General features: G+C 43.7%; 1 protein-coding gene across 1 annotated transcript; it reads right to left on the minus strand.

Annotated features, from left to right (window-relative positions):
- Window positions 1-268: 268 nt before the first annotated feature.
- Window positions 269-22,998, minus strand: CD96 (CD96 molecule). Its single transcript, XM_068180325.1, is given in 17 exon segments — window positions 269-1,732; window positions 2,759-2,882; window positions 3,962-4,051; window positions 6,675-6,752; window positions 8,645-8,719; window positions 9,574-9,618; window positions 11,421-11,474; window positions 12,671-12,847; window positions 13,208-13,285; window positions 14,115-14,138; window positions 14,719-14,735; window positions 15,180-15,194; window positions 15,309-15,324; window positions 15,616-15,835; window positions 17,265-17,374; window positions 21,304-21,724; window positions 22,978-22,998. Coding segments are annotated over 17 exon segments (1,674 nt in total). The 3' UTR covers window positions 269-1,623.
- Window positions 22,999-24,912: the final 1,914 nt, after the last annotated feature.

The raw sequence follows: 24,912 nt of genomic DNA on the forward strand, positions 1-24,912 counted from the left end.
GGGCAGGGACAGGTAGCCACCAACCAGGTGAGGGGGAGGGGTGCCAGGGGAGAAGGGGCACTTAGGTCTACCAATAGCCACAGGGGGCAGGGGGTATCTTTCAAATCTGCCAATCACTCGACCCCCTGGACCCCCTGTCTCACAGCCAGGGCTCATGGGGGTTGGGGTGGGGGGAGAGGGTTACCTTTGGGAGGGAGGAGACACACCGCAACATACTATAACATAAATAATACAACGAAATACTCTAAAAAGGTCTGTTGGATCATTCTTTCCAGTAAGCCATTCATTTAATCTAAAGTCCTAGGAAATACAGTGCTCTGAACCCTGACACTCACTGACCAGTGTTTAGCAGTAAATAAAGCAAATTCCATTCCTAAATCAGAATATCAATTTTAAGCCTGACATGACTGAATTTCAGCTGATTTGCATTAATTACAGAAATACCATTGTGGTCACAATACATTTCCAAATGAGCTTAGAGGGATGGTTTTTTGGCTGCCTGAAGGTACCACAATTGCTGCCAAAAGCAGTGCTCCTCCTGCAGCTCTGGTGCCTTGCTCTGGTGATCACACAGCTGCTGACCTGGCTGAGAGCTGTGCAGAGGGCCAAGCTGAGCCCACCCTCTGCACCATCATTTATTCATTACTATCAATATGAGAAAATCTGTAGCTTGGGCAGGACAGGCGGAAAACTGGATCATCTATTTCACAGGGTTAAGCCACCTGGGAAACTACCCCTGAGGTCTTGGAAATGTGAAGATAGCAAATGATGGAAGCTCATTAAGACCAAAGAAAAATAAAATTATTACATTCTTTTTTTCCCTCCTTCACATATACTGTAAATATAATTCCTGAAAAACAAACTTAAAAGTAAGTATTATTTCAAAGGCATAGCACTTCCAAAAGGTCTAGAATTTTCCATTATCTTTAGGCTTGCTTCAGTCCTTAAGTCTCTGGATCAAAATTGACTTTCTTGTGACTTCACTGATGACAAGTGGGACTTTTTTGCATGCACTTGTACCAAGGCTGGTAATCTTTCATCTCACCAACCACCCTTCATAATCCAGTGCTGCAAACCTATGCCAAGAGATGCAGCTAATTTTCTGTCTGTGTACAGTGCTGATTCTTTCTTTTGGTTTCACAGTGATAGAAAATTATATGTTGAGTTATGTTAGTCCATAGTAAAAATAAATAATTGCAAGAACAGCTTGTGTAGGTCTCAAAATCTTGTGTTCAGCCACTGTTTCCTGTGTAACTGTGGTGTCCATACAGCAGAGTTGTCATCTCTATACATTTAATAGATGGACAGGCTTCAACACTCTTCAGTCAGGCTGGCAGACTCATGTGTTAATCTGCTACCATGGATGAGACAGCAAATTCCCAGTTCATCCAATTCAAATTAAGCATATGTAATCTCACAGTGACACTCACTACGAATATAGTGCACACATAGAGATACACAGGATGAAAGGAGTGTCCCAAGGAGTGCTCAACTTCTAAAATTGTAGGAGCTCTGAATTTTAATGTGGGTCATTACCACCAAGCTCCTGTAACCGCTGTTCTAAAGGCAGAGCCTTTTAACCGTGTCAGTCTTCTGTGTGCTACACAAGGGGTGTAGGTGGTGTTACAGGTTTTCCAGTTCGTGGCAGGATGGGGGAGTACCATCAGACCCTACCATGGAGGTGTACTTTATTGGAGGTGGCGGTGGCTTGAAGGATGGAGGTCTGTTCATACTGAAATAGAAGAGAGAAAATGCACTATCACACGAAAGTAGCATAAAAGACAACGGTAAAATGTTCACAGGAGGAAGTGGATTGGCACCAAGTCATTATAAGAGCACCTGACATAAGCTCTTACATACTGCAACTTCCTTGAGTCTGTTTTATAACCCCAGCACACCTCCTGCTATTCATTTGGCTTTCTTAGCTCCCACCTCAGAGTTTTATTTCATTAATGTTTTAAAAGAACAGAACATGGTCCTGATGAACTATTCAAAACCCTCGCAGGGGCCTTTTGCTCACACTGCTCTCTGAAAGTATATTTAAAGACTTGTAACTTTTTTTTTGATCAATTGATAAATAAAGGTCCCATCTCAAATTAGTTAAAAAAAGCAGTTCTGTTTTTATTTTTGATATACAGGATTTGCAGTTGTATTTCAAGAGGTTTTTCTAGAATCATAGGTGATTAATTATGATTTTTTGAGTATTTTAGTAATGTTAGTAAGATTTAAAATAATGTCTCTTAGATATTGCTTTCACCAGTAGATCTTGGAAGTGCTTTAGTAGGGAATCAAACTTTGGTAATAATTACATACTCAATACTTCTTTGACTGGTATTGGTTTCGGGTAGCCTACTTTCACATATATTATTCAAAACTCAAATAGAGCTTCCCTATAAGTACAATTTCATTAAAACATGTCCTCAAGTAACCATAGAAAATGAGAGAGCAAAAGCAGCTGGCAGGGAGGCTAATAGAAATGGGGGGCTCTGGGGACAAAAATTAACTGTTATTCTTCCCTTACACCCTGAAGCTCCACTGCAGCTCTTTTCCTAAAGTTTATTTTAAAGATAACCCACAGAAAGGACTGAGAACACTCTACTTTACATACTGTTGTATGAAAAAAATGGCATTAGTGAACCACGTACTTAAAGGTCTTGTGTGCTACGTGTCGTCTCAAATGAAAAGGTATAAACCCAAACAGCTGGGTTAGAGTTGGTGCTGCCCTCCTGCCCCTCTGGATCCATTCACTGGTACTTACATCTCTTTCTGGTACTGACACCATTTCCTGATGCCTAAAGCTACCAGAGTGCTGCAGAAGAGGAACAGGACAGCTACTACTGTTGGCCAGGGGAAGTGACTGGCTTTGGTGTTCCTCCCGTCACCTGAAAGGGACACACAGAGCTCATCTGAATGTCCTCAGAGAAGAGGGAAATCGGGGCTTGCTGCCTGTGGCTTGCTGCTCCCTGCCGTTCTCAGCACTGATGTCAGTGCAGCCCCTCCTCACCAGGCTGAGGATCTCAAACTCTGAGCATTGCAGCTCTGATTTATGGACTTAGCCCACTTTTGTTCTGACTGGGTGTGTGAGCTGATTTCAGCCACCCACTGGTTCACTTGACAAAATTATTTAGGCATAGCCCAGAGAGCATTTAATCCAAAACCCATTGGCTTTCTCTTTTCCCCTGTGAGCTGCTGTGTGAGAAGCTGCATATCACAGTGCAGACAGGCACATCTGCCCACCCCAGCCCTCCTTCCCAAGTTTGTTTTTCACACCACTGACACCAGACCCTGCCAAAATGTCTGGCCAATGGCTCAGCACCCTTTTGAGGTGAGCTCTTGTTGGCAGCATATCATCCCAGTCCCATTCCAGCTGCCTCTCCCCACTGCAGTGCTGGAATACCCCTCCCCTTCCCCCTTCCGCACAGCACCCTTGGCAGTGCTGACAGAGGTGCCCTTAGGTCCTGGGTATGGAGAAGAAGGAGAGAAGGAGCACAGTCGTCTTCCAGCTGCCAGAGGGTGCAGCAGTGGCTTGGGTGCCAGAGAGATCCATGGGTGATGCACCTCAGTGTCACCTCCCGTTTTGCTGGCATCACCACCGTGTGCAAGGCTGGCCACACTGGTGTGTCACCCAGGCTGGGTCTTACCCAGCATGGCAACCAGTGCTCTGGCCAGTCGCCCACGATGCATGAGCCACGAAATTGCCCTGGGCACAAGAGTGTCATTGGCCAAATTTTGCTGCTGGAAGAAAGCATGCGCTGGAACTTTGCTTGCAAATGGAGGGAGAAGGCTGGAATGCCAAAAGCCTGTGACAACCTGTGATATGATGATACAGCAGCTGTGACTCCTCTTTTCATCTCTTTTCCCTTTTTTTTGAAATCCCTTGGTCAAATGGACGTGATGCTCCAGGTTTCCTGCTTCCACAGTGGCATGCTGAAAGAAGAGGATTTGTAGGATAATGTCTCACCAGTACTGTTCAGTAGGCTGCTGGTAAGAAAGAAATCTTTTCCTCTGGTAACTGAAATTGTCTGGTCTGTGATGCTGTAGGACAGGTTACCTATAAAGATATGGGCACAGAACATTTTTAGTAACTTGGTTTTTTAAAAATGAAGGTTGTCTTTTGAACCCTCTGTCATTCACCCAGCTGAAAACAGGAAATCAAATTCCAGGATCAGGGTGTAAAAATTCACTTGGCAAGATGCCTACATTTTTGGCCTGTGACCTGCTGTTGGATAAAAATGTGCTTTTATCAAATTAAATATTATAAAAAGGAAAGGGAAAGGGAGGGAGAAGAGGAAGGGAAGGAGAGAAAGAGAGAAAGAAAGAGAGAAAGAAAAAGAAAGAAAAAGAAAGAAAAAGAAAGAAAGAAAGAAGGAAAGAGAGAGACTGTTAAGATGTTCCAGCAAGCCAGCATTGAGCCAACTTTGAGCAGCACAGCTGTCTGGGAGAATGATAAGCTTTTTACCTCTTTCATGGTAATGAGAAACCTAAAGATATTAAGTGGCTTAGCAGCAACATAAAGACTCTGTCATGACTGAGCAAAACCTCAGTCACCTCTGTCAAGTACTGTCTGAACCACAAAAATCATCTATCCTCTGTTTATAGACAGTTTTCCCCCTTCCTACTGATGCTTAAGATTAGTGCTCCATAAGGATATATTTCTGTTTTTTCTAGCCATCTCCACATTCACAGCTTCTGAAATAAGAGCTAAAATATTAAACTAGACAATGGCACAGCATTTCCAGAGCTCCCATGGCACTTCTTATGTGGGGAATCAGTGGTGGACTCATTCAAATTTGTACAAAAATAAATAATGACCTTCAATTATCTTACAAGCCTGTACATGACAACTTCATTATGCTCTGCTGTGACTATTTTGGACTCTTTGACTTTCTCTGATGCACACAACAAATGAAATAACAGAGGAACCTGAAATTCTCTGATGTAACTGCTGATTTATAAATCAAGACAAAAACCCAGCTTTAAATTATGTAATTGACTAACCAGACAGAACCAAGAAAATCTCTTTATTGTGAGATGCTTTTTGGCTTTGACTGAAGTTGAGAGTTCAAGTGTGCGTATGTGTGTGCATGTATGTGTATGTATGTAGGTATGTGTGCATTAAAAAGACATATGAAAATCAGTCCAGTTTTAGGGCACTCTAAAAACTCACTGAGATTTTTGAATATTAATTCAGTTCTTTTCTACTTGCTTATTAGGTGTTTGATTTTATGTGAATAGGTATGACACATCTCACGTTTGTAAAATGCATGGCATTTTACAAAGTTATATAACAAAAAAAAAGGATATACACTTAGAGATCCAATAGCACTGTGCTCTATACAGCACATTGATGAGCACTATTCTCATTTACATAATGGCTTATGTTAGAGCATCCCAGGACCGCAATGATAATGGTAACCACTGTTTTAGGAGCTCAGTGGCCCTGGGAGGGCACAGGGATACTTGTGTATGCCTCAGCAGACTCACTGGTGCCTGTGTGCTCTGAAACTGCCCTCAGTTACAGCTGCTGGACCGAGAACCCTTCAAGGCCATTATCTCTTAGCTGGTGTTCAGGCAGACACAGGTGTAGGGAAGCAGTGGCAGGGATGTGGGGATGACTGGAGCAACGCACGGTATCCCCTGCAAATAGTAGAGTAATTCAGCACGCTTTTAGCAAAAATTGCAGCCAGCAAGCTGTGCAGGAGCAGAATTGTGAAGCATTAGAGGCTGTCACAAGGTTGTGGTATAAATGCATGTTTGTGGGTTATACAAGGGTAGATAAGCACCAGAGTGCTACCAAAAATACATTCACAAAATGGAAAGCTGCTGCTACATTTGTGCCTCAGCCAAAAGAAAACTCCTATGGAAATGCAAAAGCACATTGACAGGTCCTGCCTGTTCCAAAAGCACAAAGGCAAACCAAGATATTAAAAAAGGAAGTCACTTTGGGCTTTATACTGGTGAGCAGAGATTTTCTAAAGGGAAAGACTAGTGAAAAAATGTTCACCCTAGGGGTTTTCTATTGATTTATTGATCTTTAATGAGGTTGTCTTTCAATGTTCTATTAGCCAGCCTTTATTACTTCACATTATCTCATTATTTCACTGCTGCTCTGTGATTTTATTTAGCTTCTCTGACAATTTATCTCATCTCTAAACTACCTTCAGCACTCACTACTTTTGCCTAGCAGCGATATCAATTGTAATATTATTAAAATAAATATGTCTAATGAAACCAGGATACTCAAATGTTTTTTCATTCCTCTTTTGCCACTGTAAATCCTCGACAACTTGAAAACCCAAGCCTTTATCTTCTAACTCAGCGGAACTCAACAGGGAAATTGCTTCTGTGAAGTATTGAAAATCTGGTACATGTTACTCCATATGACTTTGGCCTCTGCTAAGACACAACTTTTCCAAGCTTAGTAATAATTGTTGCATGGCAATATGGGGACTCTCAACTAGCAGCTGAAAATAAGCACCACAGAGCTAATGCTCTGAGAAAAGACATCACAAATTGAGAATCTGAGGACCTGCTGCTGTGGTTTTTGCAAGATGTTCCAGATTACCGTAGGTTTGCAACCCAACATTCGCTAAGCTGGTGCCACATTTGCACTTTGGCTTCATAAGTCCTCTGCTGCAGTCCTGTGAAGCAGAGGAGATGCGTTGTCTACTCACGTGCTGTTTTCAAAGTCTCACTGGATGCTATAGCACTCGTATAGCCTTTTGCTGCTGTGGTAGAAGTCAGTGCTCCTGCTGAAAAGAACAAAGGCTTGTAAAAATTGCTGTAGGGAACCATATCACTTGTTTTTCATTCCCCCCCCTCCTTTCTTCCCTGTTTTCTGACTAATGAGGTCAAACAGGTGTAGCTCACTACTTGAGATGCTGCCTTCCCTCAAACAGGCACTACACAGCACTGTGTCTGGTTTGAAAGCTTATCACAAGCTAGAAACTCAAGAGAAGTTTTACTGAGATAGGTAAATAAACTTAGACAAAACATTTGAAACATTTTATATTTTAGCTTAGTTTCAGGCGAACCTTAGGAGCTTGAGTGCACTGGCTGGTTTTGACCTGAAACCAGTAGAGCAATGAACAAACATACATAAATCAGAATTTAGACAGGATGTCACCAGCTCCAGTGAAACAGAACTGTTTTCCCAACTAGCAAAAGGAAGTTTTGAAAAGTTAGAATACAAGAGTCACATCTGCAATGTCTGATGCCAAATACCAAGTTATTTGACATTTTCCTTAAAGCATTTTTTTAAGTACTAAGATTTCTAGAGCTCAGCTAGGTATTTAGCTGATATTCAAACACAGACAGAGGTTGGCTAGCATGTAGACCTTCATTTTCCCAAGAGAACTATTTCACATTTACTAAAAAGAATCCATATTTCTTAACAACTGTCTCATTTTGGAAAAATATCAAGCCATCTGAACAAACCTGTGAAGGTGAGCTGCAGTTGTAACTGATCACTCAAAGCCTAAGCATCTCTGGCTCAGTGATGGAGTAGTTGTGGAAGCTAAGCAAAACCAGGCTATGGTTTTAGCAGCCTTGGTTTTGCTTCCCTTACTCCTCTTGCCTATGTATGTGGGCTCTTCTCTCATATCCATTCTCAGCTGTCTCTTAGATTTTCATTAAAAACTTGCAAAATAACAGGAACTGAACCAAACCAGCAGACTAAAACAGAAGGCTTGGGCTTGGTGTCCTGTCTTGACTGCAGCCCAGAGGATTTGCTCAAGAAGCTGATGGTGGCACCAGCGTGAGGAGCAGCAGTGAGCCAGAGAGGAGAAGTGCTAACCCAGGGCTGTCATACCATGACTGGCACACGTTGGGACCACTGGTTAAAAGGCAATTGCTTCCCAGGCTACTTGCAGAAGGAAAATGGCTCAGATCCATCTTATATTACAAGTTTGACCTTGTACCACCTCAACCGGGGAAAACATATAATTCAGTGAGGAGAATCCTCTCTCTTCATATTGTGTATTCATAGCCTTAGTTGTGAAATTTTGTGTTGAGATGAAAGGGCTTTTAGTCCACTTGGACTGAACTTTGCTGTTCTGCTGCTGGCCAGGCAAGTGTCTCTGTTTTGGGGATGGAGGAGGCAGTGTGGGAAGCAGCAAACTTTCATTTCAGCCCTGCTGCAATCTGTGTTCCTGCCTTGGCATATCTCAGTCAAGCCTCTGCAAGCCCCTGGGCTTTATGTTGAGTGATTCAGCTCCCAAAGAGCACTCTTTTGTGGGGGGCAGGCCAAAGCCTTGTGTTTAGTATCTTTCTCCAGTGTTCTATTTAGGTATGATATTTAACTAAAGACAGTAGGTATTCTTCATAAACACTATAATAACACAAATTGACTTCTTTGTAAACACTAATAACACTCAATGTGTGTTCAGTTGCCAAAATTGATGAACGTATCCCAGAGCATTAAAAAAATAAAATCAAGACAGTATTTTCTCATATATTTATTCCTGAACTGTGGTTACACTGACAGTGGTTAGTGTAACCAGTGGTTAGTGGCTCGTGTGTAAAGCACTAGGAAAAGAACTTCAGTGGACATTAAATTTCTTGCTTCAAAAAAAGTAAGGTGGTTATTGTGTTTATGTGTCTTTCTTCTACATTGTTGAAGCAATAGAGAAAACAGTTTGATTACCCTGTGCTGTGGAAGGAGGAGTCAAATTTGCTTGACTTGTGAAATCCAGAGAGGCCACAGATGCCGACTGGTGTTCTAAAGACAGTTAACATGGTATCACATTTAGTCGATAGGTTCTTGAGAAAATAATGTTAATAAATCACAAAACAACCTAGATCAAAGAGCTTGCAGTAGCTGTTGGGTAAATGCAGACTGTGCAGCAGAAATCCTGCTGTGGGACTTAAGGCTAAATACTCAAAGCACATTTCACAACTCCAGTGGGCACTTGCAAGGCAAGTTGATGTTATCAATGCTGACCCTTTCCTGCTGGCTGGCTGCAAGCATTGCTTATTTGTGCTTCTATACACAGGGTTTCGTTTGACTGCTGAGGGGTGGAGTGTGCACTTGAATGTGGTGCTCCCCAGCTAAGCCAAGGCCTTGCCAGAAATCATCCATGACAACAGGCCACAGCCACATCAGCCCAGGACATCACCTGCTCTTGCAAGTTTTCCTCTCAGTTGCTGAAGGTAGTTCTATGTAATTATCTATATCCATGCTCTGGCACAACAGAGTTAGTTACATAACTAATGAATGGGAATGATGCCCTGCTGTTGAGTTGAGGAAAAGTGATGGCTTTAACTTTTCTATCACATATACCTCTCAGTCACAATGGGACAAATTTATTTATAGTTTATAGGCATATTATTCCATTTTATAAAAATACGTTTTATGTGCTGTCCTAACATGGCAGTTTTAGCAAGATTTCTGTCAGAACTCTGCTAGGGTAACCTCACAGCTCACAAGTTCCCAAGCAGCAGCACATTGGTGCTGTCAGCACCAGAGCATACCAACCTTTGCCTGTCACACTTCTGACTTTATGTACGTGACATTTAGGCAGTGGTCAAGTAGAGATCCTACATATATTGAATAAGTAATATTTTCCCCCTTACCTGAGGCTGTCATGACAGCTGATGTCAGTGTTGAATTACTGAAGTCTATAACAAATCAAAGCAAACATTCAACATGAGAAAGGTGTTTATTCTGCTTCAGGAAAGCAGGTGATTGAAAAGTTCAGGAGCAAGAAAGTGTATCACACCTAAATTCCAAATAATCTTTCCATGCACAACTCAGCCAAATAGTCTAGAAGGAAACGTGAAAAACTGAGGTAACTGTGCTGAGAAATCCCTAGGGAAACAAAGGTTTTGAGGAAAAGACCTGTGGAAATCCTGGCACCTCAACTTAAAAACCAGAAATGAATCATGTGGGTTTATTCCATACAAAGAGGTGCACTGTATTAGTACAGATGCTGAAACAACATTTATGACCTGGTGGTGGCACCTGCACAGTTTCATCCATGAGGCATTTCACAGGCTGCAACTCTGAGTAGAAATTTCAGAGACACTCTGCACTGAAAAGTGCTCACTGAGTCCTCAGAGAAGAGGAGGGGGAATTATTCCTTCAAATTAAAAACTGTTAACCACACAGGCAAGCTCAGCAGAGACACCATCCTGCTCAAGCAGCATATATGTCCTGACATGTCTGTTTTCTTTCTTTTTTTTTCCCAGCAGGAGAGGCAAAGTACTTCCTGAGGAGGCCAGGAGGATGGATAATGTCTTTCCAAAGAGGTCCATGAAGGAAGTGATCTATTAAAGCTCACATACTTCATTAGAAAAATATATCTGGGAAGGCAGCCAGAAAGAACCTCTTTCTGGTCAGGCACATGCAGAGGGCATTGAGTGGGACTGCAGACTGGATCTTAATAAAGGCAGGTGACCATCCACCCTCCAGCTGCTTTTCTGTGCTGATACTTTACCTCCTGTGACTGCTGCTCTTCCATTTGCATTTCAGCTTAGCCTTGCCTGCACTAACAGGGATTTCACAGTAGCTGGCTGGCATAAAGGACTCCTTACCAAAGATGCAACAGGTCTGAAAACCAGAGCAGTGAGGCTCTTTGAGATGCACCTGGCTCCCAGAGGGTCCTGCAGTGCGCAAGGCAAAGCAGGGTGGTGGCCAGATGCAAGCTGCTAGGCTTCCTTTGAGAGTTCACCTTGCAGAGGGCAGCAGAGGAAAACGTCTCCCTCTCTCAAGGCCCTCCAATATCTGGGATGGTTTTCTGATGCCCAGTGGGGTATTGGCTAAGCCCCCAGGGCCTGCTACAACCTGCACTTGCAGAAGTTTTTCACAAAACCCATACTTTTTTTCATGCCACCTACTTACAGCATTTCTCTGACAAACTCATGTAACCCCCTGCTACATGCTGACTCCCATGCAGAGCAGAGCAAAGCAAACTGCTCCAGGAGAGATATTTCCAAAGGGCTTCAGCTGAGGTGTGGAGTGAACATTTATCTGTCTGCAATAAGCTGATAATAAGACAAGTTTGCAGGGGAAAAGCAGGGATTTACCAAATTTACACAAATTAAGAAACATTATACCACTTCTTTAACATGGCAAAACTGTTGAGGATCTTGGCTCCGTGCTTAAACAGAAGGTAGAACCATTAGCAGGGCTGTTGTTTTTACTTATTAGCTCAGTACTGAAAGAGCTATATTCAAATGCCAGCTGAAGCATCAGAAATAACATTAAGTGCCCCTCAAGGCTGGAGTTTAATTGTGCTTGGTCTTAATTATAATATATTACATCACAAAAATATTGGTTTATAGTATTTTCTCTGAAGTCAAAGCTGCAGTAAGGGGTTCCTTACTACCCATTTAGAGTAGTAAATGCTACAACATCTTTAGGACTTTATAAACACACCTCAAACACAACCCAAGTTATTTTATTCTCTGATTCATCCTACCATCTGAAATGGTGGTAGTAAAAACTTCAGCTGATGCTTCATTAGACTTATTGTCTGTGACAGGAAAAAAAGAGAAAGATTAAAGATTAAAAAAGAGAAAGATTAAAGTTCTTAAAAGTAGTTATAAAGGCTGAAAATTTAGTTTGGGCTTGTGTCATACTGTGCACCTTTGCAGAAGGGATGGCTGAGAGTTAATGTAATTCTTTCCTTTCTGCCACATCTAAATACTTTAACATTTTTTATACAGAGTGGATCTCTCTTAGCATTAGCATGGCCTGCAGACAAGAACACAGACTTCTTTAACTGACAGTTCTTCGATGTGAATACATTTCTAGAAAACTGCAAATCGGGGGAAATGAGTCATTTTTAGGAAAAAAATTATGGTTTATCTCCCTCCCCTCTGAAGCTGTGTTTCCAGAGGAGTAAGCTATGGCTTTTGCTGCAGTCTTACTTTGTGGAAAAACATATCAATAGGAATATACACAGACACAAGAGAACCCAGCTGAGCTGCAAGTAGTTGCCATAGTAGATGATGTGCCCCTAGATGCTGCTAAGGGGTCAGCAGCTCAGCTGTATTGTCTGTGCAGCAGGGAATGTACATAATAAAAAAAAAATTAAAAAGGTATAAATATACTTTTGCACCTGAAGAGGAGGCATGCACAAGAGGGTGCTAAAGGAAATCTGTCTGCCCTTCTCACCAGTCACTCTACATCCTCAGAGGTGCTGAAAACTGTACCACCAAGTCTCCTGCTTTCACCAAAAAAGCAGGACAGTATTTCTCCCCACTTCCCTAATCATGTACCTAATTCTTACAGTGCAGATTATAGGGAGTTTCTCCACTGTCCGCAGAGGTGCAGCCTTTTGTATGTTTTACTGAAGGTGTATAACATAGCCCTGAGTGTGAGGATTTGATTTCCCAGGGAGCCAAGAGCTCTCCATAAGAAACACATAATTATAATAGCTCACTGGTGCCATGTGGCTATGTTACAGTATTTTTGGGTATGGGAAATACAGCAAGATTCTGCCTAAACAAACAAGTTCTTCTGTTTGTGCAGAAGTTTCTTAGCTCATTCAGAGGCTTGAGCAAAGATTTGAGCCAAAAAACCTGCCAGAGAGTTCAAGCTGTGTTATGAACCTGTAAAATAAAGCTTCTACACTGTTGGCATTTCTTCAGTATTTTAAATAACAAGAGAATACATGTGTTTGGTGTTCTTAGCATTTTAGATGTGTCTTATCTAAGAAAAAACTACTGAAGGAAACAAATATTTCTTCTGATGAAATATTCCTTGTTTCATTTTCCAGGAAGGGAAACTGACACACACACAAGAATGTCTTACGTGTGTTATGGGTCCCTTGCAGCATCGGTGTTGATCTCAACTCATAGAAACCTTCACTATCTTGCAAGTTTTCTTGTACTACAGAAATTTCTTGGGAAAGAAACAAAAAAAGAAAAGACCCTCTTACTACACTCCAAACTCTAAGTCAGAGCTGTGTGAAAATATTGGTACTGGAAAGCAGGCTCATATAGCTGCAGGTTTCTTTGCTGAGACACTGTCAAAGATTTGGCAAGAATGGTGTGGTTATGCCAAGCCGTATTTCCCATCCCTGGCAGGGGGCTCTGGTCACAGCCATTTGCCAGCTGTTTCCTTTGAGGAGGCCTGGTGCTCTCCCCTGCAGCCACATAGACACCTACAGGTTGCCCTGTTGCCGAAGTGGATAAGAGTCATGGCTTTCCCTGGGAACCACTCCTGCAGCTGTGCTGTTTCCCTGTGGATGGGTTGCTTTACCTTTGGGCTGCTCTGTCAGGCTTGCTCTGTCCATGTACCACAGGAGGCTTGGCTTGGGAAACGCCTTCCTCACAACAGCTCACATTAGGCTGTGGGGCAGCACAAGGCAGTGGTTAGGATATATATATATATATATATATATATATATATATATATATATATTCTCCATCCTCTCCAGTCCAGTCCTCAGCCCCACTTGGGCCACCTCAAGCAGCTGTGAGGGAACACTATTTAGCACCCCTCAGACTCAGCCTGTCTTGTTTAGCCTTGCCTGAAGTATTTTTCAGAGGGATCCTGCATGAGCAGTTTCCCACAGGCGCCCTCTCCCCTTCCTGTCCTTTTCAGCTCTGTGCTGCAATAGCTGTCTGCCCTCCCTGCCCTGCTTTTAAGCCACCCAGCCTGAGGAGTTCAATTGCATGAGTGTTTTGGTGACAGGAGATGCTGGCTTGCCAAGATGGGAAAACTTCCCCAGGTTTCCACTGGCCTTTTTTCCCTAGCTGTGCCCTTGCTAATGGCCAGGATGACAGATATAACCAAAATAAGATGCTGTTGATTTTGTATGCATATGCTATCTTCAGGTTCTGTCCCAAGCTACCAGAACACAATATTCATTTCTTTATTCTCTGGTCAGCACAAGGAATAAGATAGGTGCTGCCATCTGAAAGGGGACTTTGTCCCCAGATGTCACCTAGAGAATGCTGGATTATCCTGGGCAGTGTCTGCCAATGCTGCGCAGGGATGTGGGCTGGCTCGGGGCAGGGTCTAAGCCCTCTGCTCTTGGTCTCTCCTTCTGCTGCAGCACAAGAGAGTACATGGAGAAAGGCTGGGATGGTGCAATCATAAGTGGCATGACTTCAGCAAATGGTAACAGGAAAGAGCGAGACAGGATGCAAAATAGTTATTTCACCTGCAAAATTCAGACGTGAAAGGGCTAGGAGCACAAAAGCACACTTCCTCCGAGCGGTGGACTTTACTTGGCTGAGATCTGAGAGACTTTCCTCAGCACCCACTGCAAGCCTCAGGGCTCTCAGGGAGCTCCTGCACCCAGCTCTGCCCTTGGGACCCCTGTGAGAGAGTCTGGTGGCACAGCAGCCTAGTTCAAAGCTAGCCATCACTTACTGGGAAATGCAGACTGTTCACCACTGAGGGCCACAGCTGCTTTCTCTAGTTTGCCTCTCTACCCTGCTGAACTGATATTTTGATATGGGTTCATGCACAGCTAAGCACACATCTCGCAGTAATTCAGAGAAAAAGCTAAATAAAGCAACCACTTAATAAGAGACACACAAATCTAGGCAAGAACATCAGCAGAGATGGAAGAGAGTTCAAGTATATTAGTATCCTTGAATGATTACCCAGGTAACACTGTTGCTATTTGAAAAATGATGATTTAAAAAAGTGTCTGAATAAAGCAAACACAAGAGGAAGTTTCAGACCATTAACTTCTAGTTTTATTTCTTTTACATCAGTGACCAACAGCCTCCAGACACATTTTGCTTTTTTTCATCTGCTCCCTGTTGAACCTTTCCTTGAATTCAGAGCATCAGCCTTGAATGGCCATGCCATCCTCAAGCTGTGGGCTGCCTTGGACAATCAGCTACAGCCAAGGGACTGTTGACAGGCCCAATGTTTAATACTCATTTACTTTTGAAGCTTTGGAAATATGTTTTCCAGACCAACTGATCTCTAAAGACATAATAAAGTCTGGTTTTCAAGTGGGTAGCAATTTTCTGATTCAGTTGTACCTTAGTGTCAGTAGAGCAGTTCCTAAGCCATTTGAAAGGGAACAAGGCAAGTAACTAAAGATGGGGAAGGCTTACAAAATGAAATGCCAGCCCACATATTTGCAGTACCCAGGCTCTGCCACTCCAATTTGAGACCCCCACCAGGACCCTCATTTCCAGACCCTAATGTCCACATTTTGGCAGCAGTTGAATGTCACATGCCTTTGAGGATGTGATTTTGCTACAACTGTAGTCCCAAACTGCTTACTAAATTATGGCCATGACCTCCTAACCACAGACAGCATGTCATTGGGACACAGGGATCTTGATGACCAGTGTGTTTCCCTGTAACCCACAAAATCCCAACATAAGCCGACATATCAGGGTAAGATTCTTGCCATCTGCATGCAAGTGAGATTGATATATGTGTGGGATTGATATATGTACAATGAATCTATTATTTTTTCCTGCAAAAAATTGAAGGGACTCAAATTCTTCTCAGAACTCCAGGGTTTACTACCATTTGCTACCATTTTATGTCATTGCAGCTGGAAAAAATGACAAGGTAAATATGTTTACATTTAAAAAACCCCAGTATCTGTCAAAAGTTACTGGTTTCAGAACCAGACAGGAGTGTCACCTTTCTAAGTGCAAGGCAGCAGGCAGTTGGCATAAGCCCCTTACCAAATACTCTCATAGTGGTGCTGCTCTTCTGGACTCTCTCTGGGTGGTACAGTACGTGGCAGGAAAAGACTCTGCCATCATCAGTGATTTTGGTGGGGAAAACCTTTAGAGTGTTGTTCAAACCCAGGACTCTTTGCCCATAGAGCACACTGCTGTTCCTGTACACAGCAGGACAGGAGGGCTCCTTGGTCAAAAGTTCCTCTTTCCTCCCATTTTCATCCTGTGTACAGAAAAACCAACAAAATTGTGAAGTCCAGACACACACACAGAGAAATATTTTTGTAAGCCAGCCCTATTCCTACTATGAAAAGTTTCCCTTGCACATTGTGTAGCAGTAAGTGGATCTGTTTTTTTTTCCGAAATATATTCTCTCTCAGAACTTCAATACTAAGAGCAGTCATCATCTTGACAATAAAATATGGAATAAATAGCTGTGTGTTGTGAGTCCTGATCTCTGTAGCCTGCAGAGAGAGCAACAGAAGTGCTTTCTCACTGTACCAGTCTTTAAGTTATGCTGAACATCCCATACATATTAGATGTGACTGAAATGTCAATGAAAACTTTGCTCTTTTAGAATTTTAAGTAAAAACCTTGATAATAATAACTAAAATGTATCTCTCTTATTGTCTGTGTGGCAGCCACCCTTGGTAATCAGTACAGCCAGCATGTCCTGGACATCTGTGCCTCAGTACATATTTACAAGCTTTACTCTGTATAATGCATGGTAACCCACACTGTGCTGACCTTTGGGGATTTTTTCCCCTTTCCTCTGCTACTTTGTAGAGTGAACTGGCAAAACTGATGTAGTAAAGGTAAGGGTGTTTCCTACAAAAGGATTTAAAATTTTAATATTAAGAATGACCTGCATAAGGGAGATCTAAATAGATAATGAACCAGGACAGAAGGTTAAAAAAACCTAAACTATTTGAAAATCTCCTTTAAGGAAATCTTCAACAGTTACAGCTTCTCAGTGACACCATATATAAATGAACAGGAAAAGCTCAAGGACACTGCTCACTGATACTTCTCTCAACACACTGAAATGAATGCTAAAAGGTTGCATTAAAACATACATATAAATATTTACCCAGAAAGTGAGATAAAATACAAAAATACAGCAAGCTTTGTATCTGACAGAACATTTCTTAAAACCAGTTTTTCATGTGGTTAGCTTGATAACTGGGTTTGCATGTCTTCAGTGGCATCTGTGACGTAGAGGTTCACAAAACCAAAAACATTAGTCAGTACCTTTCTTTTCTATGTCAAAGCAGCCTGATATCTCACTGTCCTACTTTCAGATACTAAAGCTTCACTACAGAAAACCTCACTGGAAATCCAATACAATAAATATTTTAGTTTTGTTATATTAGCCACTTTTCCTAGTCCTGCTCTGTATGTGCTCCTGAAAAATTCAAAGCAATTAAGATGGAATTTTCCCTCTTTGTTTCTTGAACAGCTATTATTTGCAGTGTATATTTTGCAACCCTATGGTTATACTTTTCCCCTTTATTATCACAGTCCAATATGACTGGTAAGTTTTTAGCAGATTCTGCAGGCAGGACACAGTAGAGTAGAACATTTTCATTTCAATTTGCAAAAATACCCTGTAGTTCTTTCTGAACTTTATATCTGAGATGAAAAATACTTACCACTAGCCATTTCAAAGGATAAATGGACAAATTTTCTGAGGTCGCATCCTCAAGGCATGGAATTTCTCAAGTCTGCTTTAACCACACTTTCTTCAGGTAGTGCCTCTCCTCTTTTATCATTGGAACAACAACAACAAAACCCAAGAAGGAAAATTAGAAACATGATGCTCATTGTGCTTTGAAAACCAATGCTGAGTAGTCTTCTATTCAAGGAACGGGTACTTTTTGGTTTAGAAGGGAACTGTAATTTTCAACCATTACCCCTAGACACATTTTTAAGTGAAAGCCCTGCATCTGATTCTAGTTGCAGTTTCATGACTCAATTCACAGCATTACCTGAACTTTTTGGAAATTCTTAAAAAAGCTTTTCTTAACTGCAGGATCACAATGTCTACTTTCGGAGCTGAGAATAATTGGAAGCTTCAAATTTTATCTTACAATTCTTTTTTTCTGTGGCAATAAACCTTCACATCAATTTTGTGCACCTCTATTTCATTTTCTCTGAAGATACCTGCTGACCTTCTTTTCACTAAGCAAGCTATTCAGCATGTCAGTTAGGTTAAGACTAACCCTATTTTTCAGTGTAAGTGCTCCTTTTGTTATTCTCCAACCTGCCCACTACCACAAAACTTGCCACTCTTTCCTTTCTTATCCATTTCAAAATGGATAAGAATCACCCCCTCTTACCCTACTCATTCTCAATCCAGGGCTCCATCTAGCTGTGGAGGCTGGGCAGAGTGGTGCAGTGAACAGTGCACTGCTGTGATCCAGATGTTGGGTCTGTGAGTGTGCATGTGTGTATTTAAGCAAGAAGAGCAGTGGTGATGAGTAGGAGATGCTGTGAGTACCATGGTCAGCACTGACCTCTCTGACCCTTGGCCACGGGGCAGGCAGGGATGTGGCACATCCTGCCATCCTCCCTTGCCCTCAGACCTGCCTTGCCCCCTCCTTGGAGGCAAGGCACCAGCACAAAACACAGGGAAACTCCTCAGATCTGCTCCCCTGGTAGCTCTGGCTTGCATGTTGAGATAGAACAGATATGTATTTAATTTATTTCTTATCTTAAGGGGGTGAGACTATCCAGCTGTCCCAGAATGACATGTTATTTGTCAGTGGGGACTTTCTGGTGATTGAAACTTCCTTTGTACCTGGCACCCAATCACAGAGCAATGGTGCCAGCATGCAGCCTGTGCCACAGAAATGTGAAGAAAGGCAGTGCCCTGAGCTGTGCCTGGGAGAGCCAGCAGCAGAAGCAGCTTCCTTCCATTGTCCCTGAGAATAAAGAAACTGAAGAGCCAGCTCTCACAGCAGGACACAGAGCACAGAAGCCCTAACAGGATTGGGCAGTGCAGAGAGGATAATGAAAGGACAAAGCAAGTAAATCTATAGTTTCTCCAGGAACAAAACTGTACAGAAGATTTTGCTGGGACGAACCACCATGCAAAAGTGCATGATACAACAAGCGTGGAGATGAGTAGTCACCCCAGAGTTCAGTCTGGAAACAGCTTCTGCCTACTCTCACAGTCATGTGTCCCAGCTGCTTGCTTCCCCGTCCCATCTCTGACTCCCATCTCCATTAACAGCCTGTTGGCTAAAGTCCTCTATATCTGTCTGTCTGTCCTATGAAGGCCTGCTGCTCTGTGAGCTTTTTACAAGTTGAGTGCATCTGGGTTCACATCACTTTGATGTACATGAAAAATGTACCTCATCATAGACTGTCACCTTTATCCATCCCACTCACTCATAGGATTAAGGTTTTTTGCCTTCTTTTGAGTCAGAGTGGTTTATTGCGAAAGATCCAGTTACCTTAAGACACAAACCTGCAAAAGGTAGCAAACTCAATATTTTAGTTCTCTCTAGCAAGCAGGCATCAGTAGCACAGCTTGCTACATCTTGTAGTTACTGAAAAAAGCCACAACGATGCTGATATGAACAAGAGCTGTCCACACTGTAGACAGCAATAACAGCATTGAACCTGTCTGTATCAACCAAGGGCACGAGAAAAGAAGTAATGCCTGGTTAGTTCAGTTACTGTACTAAGGAAGAGATGGAGATACTTTGCATGAAGAGCAGAAGCATGGGAGGGTTTCACAGGGCTACCAGCATGGTTTGTACGTCACTGCACTCTCCTTGATCCCTCTGCCCTGTGGAGCACAGGGAAATTCCAGAAGGGTAGCCTACCACAACACATCCCTATAGAGCAGGCAGAGTGGCAGCTTCAGCTTTGGCACAATTATTCAGCGTGTACTGTTTAAACACACCCATCCTCGGTGAGCTGGGCAGAGGTGCTGGCTCTCACTTTGCCTCTGCAAGTTCATCAGGGCAGGCAGGTGCCACAGGGTTGCCCCAGATGTGTCTCCAGAATAGCAGTACCAAAATAATTGGAGCCACTGCCATGCAGGGGCTGTCAGTGTTAAATGTTCCTGAGTTGACTCTTGCCCAGGACCTCCTCTTGCTACAGGAGGGGTCCAGCGTGGGGACTACCAGTCTGGCCTTGTGATGTAGGTAAAAGGGAAGTGATAGCACACCAAAATACCCCTAAAATAACCTGCACCCCCCCTGCTCCTAACTCTTGATTGTCTGCTGTGTCTACAGCCCAGGGCACAAGCAGAGTGAGCATGTTGGCCTTGCAGCTCTGAACTGAAACAGTGCCAGGTTTGTTGTACTTACTTTAATCCTTCTTGAGCTGTTAGCAGAAACCTGGGTCAGAAAGAGGTTTCTGATGTCATCAAATCCAGTTCCCCATGTGCATAACAACAGGCTTGCTCAACAGCCATGCCAAATTCTGTCTTCACAGCAGTTTGGACTTTTGCCCTCACTGCTAACACTAAATAGCTGTTCCCAAAGTTGCTACACTGACAATTGCCACTGTTTTTTTAATTTGTTGTCAAATCCATTCTCATCTGATTTAAATAAATTTGTTCCTTTACCAGGATAATTTAAATATCCTCCCTGGAGTTCACACTGTCCCCTGAGGCTTACTTACCAAGAGCAGTCATGCTGCTTTCCAGCTTCCTTTTGCCTCACAGAAGAAGCCAAATCTCCATTCCTGTGATTCTCCTAAACAATGCCCCACTTTGCTCCAGTTTATTTTTGGTGGTGGTGATGCCTTAAGTTTTAGCTTTTTATTTTTCAGATTCTGTGCTGCTTTAGTGTGTAGTTCTGAGCTTCATATTTAGGGATGGTAAACTCTCTTCACGGCATAGGTAGACAAAACAATTCCTTTTCTAGCTTGGGACCAAGGAAAATTGATACTAGTTTTGGGCCCAAGAGCATAAACAATGGTGGACTGAAGAGAGAAAACAAGAAGGATGGGACTTCATAACCTAAAGCTGTAAATGGACAATTAACTTGAATATGCAAATGGACCAAAACTTCTAGAAATATGAGACCTTGGGACCAGTCATCCATTTTGTGACCATTTTGGGATCATCTTGGGCTTAGCCCTGGCTGGGCTCTTGTACTGCCCGAGGAGTATCTTGGCGCCTTGTTGAGGCCTTTTAATAAATACCTGCCTTATTTTTTAACTCTGTCTAGCCTCTGTTCTAAGTCAGCCTTCACAAGGCATCAGTGGGGACACTCATCCTTCCATGGAGCTAACATCCAGCATGCTCTGTAGATGCCAGTCCTCAGCCTCAATCAGACAAGGGTGTTTTCTGTTTCTGGTTCCTAGTGCTCTACACCCACAGCAGCAGTACAAGAGATCCAACATCCTTAGTCCCACCATATCCTGAACTGCTCATCCAGTCTCCTCCACAATGTTTCTCCAAAATGAAAATGCAGAAACTGCCCACCTCACCACCTTTTTTTACTTCACTATCAAACTTTTTATTCCACCAAACAATTAAGGTTTCCTAATCATGAGTTGGATAAAAGAGGTAAAGAGTGCCCGGTAAATAGGAAAGTGTAAAAGCAACATTCAGTGGCACTACTGTGAATCCCAAACAAGTCACCATCACCAACGAAGAAGTGTTCATCTATCTTGACATTTTCCCCTACCTCATTAGGAAACAGCAAAATCTCATTCACAATTGCTTACCTTCTGCCTTGACAGTAAGTTGAATTTTTGTGGCCTTTGTCCCATATGGGTAAGTAGCAAAAGTGCATTTGTACTGCCCAGTAAGGGACATGGTAATAGTTTCCAGATGCAGCACCCACCAATTTCATTCAGACGTGGCATTTAGATTGGTGAAACACAAGGATCCTGTGTCATCCCCACTGCAGCACCTCCTTGTGCTGAAGGACACTGAAAAGTTGTAAGGAGCCTCAGAAAACTCGAAGTAATGAGTGCCATAGGAGGGGTGATATACAGTTATTTTGGTAGAGGGGCTGCCGTCAGTCTTGGACCACTGAGTCTGTATGATGTGGGTGCTGTGCTGTTTTGGGAACATGCACACCAGGGTCATGTCAGTACCTGGCAGAGCATGGACCACTTCTGTCTGGGTAATGACATCTGCAGTCTGGCCTTAAAAACAAACAGGATCATTTTCAGTGCAAGTAATATTTAAGCAAAGCTTTTCCTAATCCATCTTTGACACGATTTGGTGCCTTAGCCACACAGCTATGAAGACCCTACAATTGTAACTACAGGCTTCCCAGCAAATCTCCACCAGTACTGACTGCAGAGACAAAACTGGGACAGAAAATGCTTTTGTGTCTGAAAGAGGCCAGGGAGGTCCTGTCACACTTGTTGAACAGAAATGAGAGCTCTGAGGGCCTCTGTGAAAATGAAAATCTTTCAAGTAATATAAATAAAGCAGAACCTGGACATAGTTATTCCCCAGTTCTTTTTTGCAAGAATGAATGAGCTATCCCCACTGGCTAATTCCCTGCACCATCCCCCTGCCCATTGCCTTTGTGGCTTCAGCAGAGAAAGCCGTTCTCTGTGTTATTAAACAGCTCCTGCATGTCCTAAACCAGTGTCTGTCTCAGTGTCAAAGTGAGCTGCTCTAGTGTGTGTGTTTTCTTCCTCTATTATTTTCATAAAGCAGGTGGCAATGCTTAGTGTGCCATATAAAGGAGTAATGGATCGATGAAATGAAGGGGCATTCAGCAGGAGCCTGTACCACTTGGTTTAGCAGCTGTTGTAGTAGAATTGATTTATATCCCTTTCTCCCTCCTATGAGTAAGAGTCTGGAAGTCCCCAAACCCCTGAATGCAGGGTACTGACAAACTCAAGGAGATGAAGAATTTTTGGAGGGGGTTGTTGCAGTGAGACAAGTAATCAGTCACTACCATAGAGCTGTACACAAAAAGACCCTTTTCCAAAAGTACGTGCGGGTCCAGAGAAAAAAAATGAGTTTTGCAGTTGTCCTTAGGTACAAACTTGTTGCTCCCCATTTACATTCCATTTCATCATCCTCCCTGTGTATGATAACATCCCTGCATATTTGCTTTGGGAATTTGCCCTGCAGTCCTGCCAGCTGCAAATGCCCACTGCTCAACTTCTTTCCTTGAAAAAAGCTGGGTACCAATTCCTTTGCTTTGACATTTTCTCTGCTGTGTGGCACAAAGCTCTGGGGCACCTGAGCCAGTGGAGGTCCCTGCCAGGGCTCAGGCATCCTCAGTGGGGCTGCAGTGTGGCCCACACTCCCCCCAGCTCAGCCAGAAAGAAGCCAGGCAGGGACCCCGTGCACCCTCAGCTCTGGCTTGACAGGGAAAAAGCACAAGGGCAGAGGGACACATCCCCCCAGAGCTGGCTTCAATTTGGTACCTGTACACTGAAGTGTGACATGGACGCTTGGAGACTAGATGTGTGAAGAACAAAGCTACTGAATGGCCATGGCCAACATTAATCTCTGCTGTTTCATTGCTGCACATGTTCTGCTCATCTTTTATTCTAAAAGATGCGAAGATGTAAGAGGGTAAATAAAAATAAGCCGGAATGAAAAGTCTCACAGCCTTGTGCTGTGAGAAAAATAACTAAAATTATTTTTGTTAGTCCAAGGAGATTATTATGGGAAATGCTCTCTGATTTCACCACAAGATTTGCATCAGTAAAAGTTAAGGGAAAAGCAATTAAGAATATTGCACTCAGACTATCAAGCAAAAGACGTGAAGCATTTGTTCTCTCCTTGGAATGTGCAGCAAATCCTCTTTCTTTGCAAACCGCGGTTAGTGTGCAGTGCAGGTGCACTCTCCCCTTGCCAAATGGAGTGGGAAAGCTTTTCGCTAAGATAGAGACAACTAGAGAAGCAGAAGCGCGGCTCCGGAGCTATCCGGAGGGAAGTGCCGGTTCCCGGCGTCTTTCGGCAGAAGCGGCGCTCCGGAGCGCTGCGCTGCCGCTCTACTGAGCTGTGCGCGAACTAGCCGCTTCTTCGCCTCCGAGAGGCAGAGATGGCGGTTGCTTGGAAGAGGCGAAGAACGAAGCCGCAAAGAAGCGGGCTTGTGTGCGAAGCCTTCCGACTGCTGGAGGACGGTGGCTGCCGCTCTCCTGCCTGTTGAATTCACTCTCGGCAAGCGAATGGAAAGCGTTCCAGGACAACTTGCCTGGGTTTTGACTTGGTCCTGATGCGTCCCACCTTGGCAAGTCTTGCTCGTCGCCAGAGGCTCCGAGATGCACAGAAGACGGTGGCAGCTGCTGAAAAGAAGGGCAGCGGTGAGTTTGTCGACAAGCAAGAACATAGGCAGCTGCCTGTGCTTGGGAAGGAGCAGCTGCCTGGTTTTGGCAATTGCCTTCACAGCGCCCAGAAGCCCGGTGCTCTGCTGCTTTGCTGCTTTGTTTTTCGCAGTCAGTCAATTGCACACTAGTGAAGCTGAGCCAGGCTCTTCAGCTTTGCTGCTTTTGAGCATCTGTGCTCCACTTATGCTCTGTGACATCTCTCGAGGTTGTTTGCCTCGGCCAGGCTGGCAAGTGCCCGCTAGTACCTAGAGCTGGGCAGGAGAGGGCAGAGAGCACTTCCATCTGACAGCAGGTTGCAGATTGCCTCGGAAAGAGCCGTGTCCTTAGAATGTGCAGCAAATCCTCTTTCTTTGCAAACCGCGGTTAGTGTGCAGTGCAGGTCCACTCTCCCCTTGCCAAATGGAGTGGGAAAGCTTTTCGCTAAGATAGAGACGACTAGAGAGGCAGAAGCGCGGCTCCGGAGCTATCTGGAGGAAAGTGCCGCTTCCCGGCGTCTTTCAGCTTGAAGCGGCGCTCCGGAGCGCTGCGCTGCCGCTCTACCGAGCTATGCGCGAATTAGCCGCTTCTTCGCCTCCGAGAGGCAGAGATGGCGGTTGCTTGGAAGAGGCGAAGAACGAAGCCGCAAAGAAGCGGGCTTGTGTGCGAAGCCTTCCGACTGCTGGAGGACGGTGCCTGCCGCTCTCCTGCCTGTTGAATTCACTCTCGGCAAGCGAATGGAAAGCGTTCCAGGACAACTTGCCTGGGTTTTGACTTGGTCCTGATGCGTCCCACCTTGGCAAGCCTTGCTCGTCGCCAGAGGCTCCGAGATGCACAGAAGACGGTGGCAGCTGCTGAAAAGAAGGGCAGTGGTGAGTTTGTCGACAAGCAAGAACATAGGCAGCTGCCTGTGCTTGGGAAGGAGCAGCTGCCTGGTTTTGGCAATTGCCTTCACAGCGCCCAGAAGCCCGGTGCTCTGCTGCTTTGTTTTTGGCAGTCAGTCAATTGCACACTAGTGAAGCTGAGCCAGGCTCTTCAGCTTTGCTGCTT

Source organism: Anomalospiza imberbis, chromosome 2 (genome assembly GCF_031753505.1).
Source record: "Anomalospiza imberbis isolate Cuckoo-Finch-1a 21T00152 chromosome 2, ASM3175350v1, whole genome shotgun sequence".
Taxonomy (NCBI): Eukaryota; Metazoa; Chordata; class Aves; order Passeriformes; family Viduidae; genus Anomalospiza; species Anomalospiza imberbis.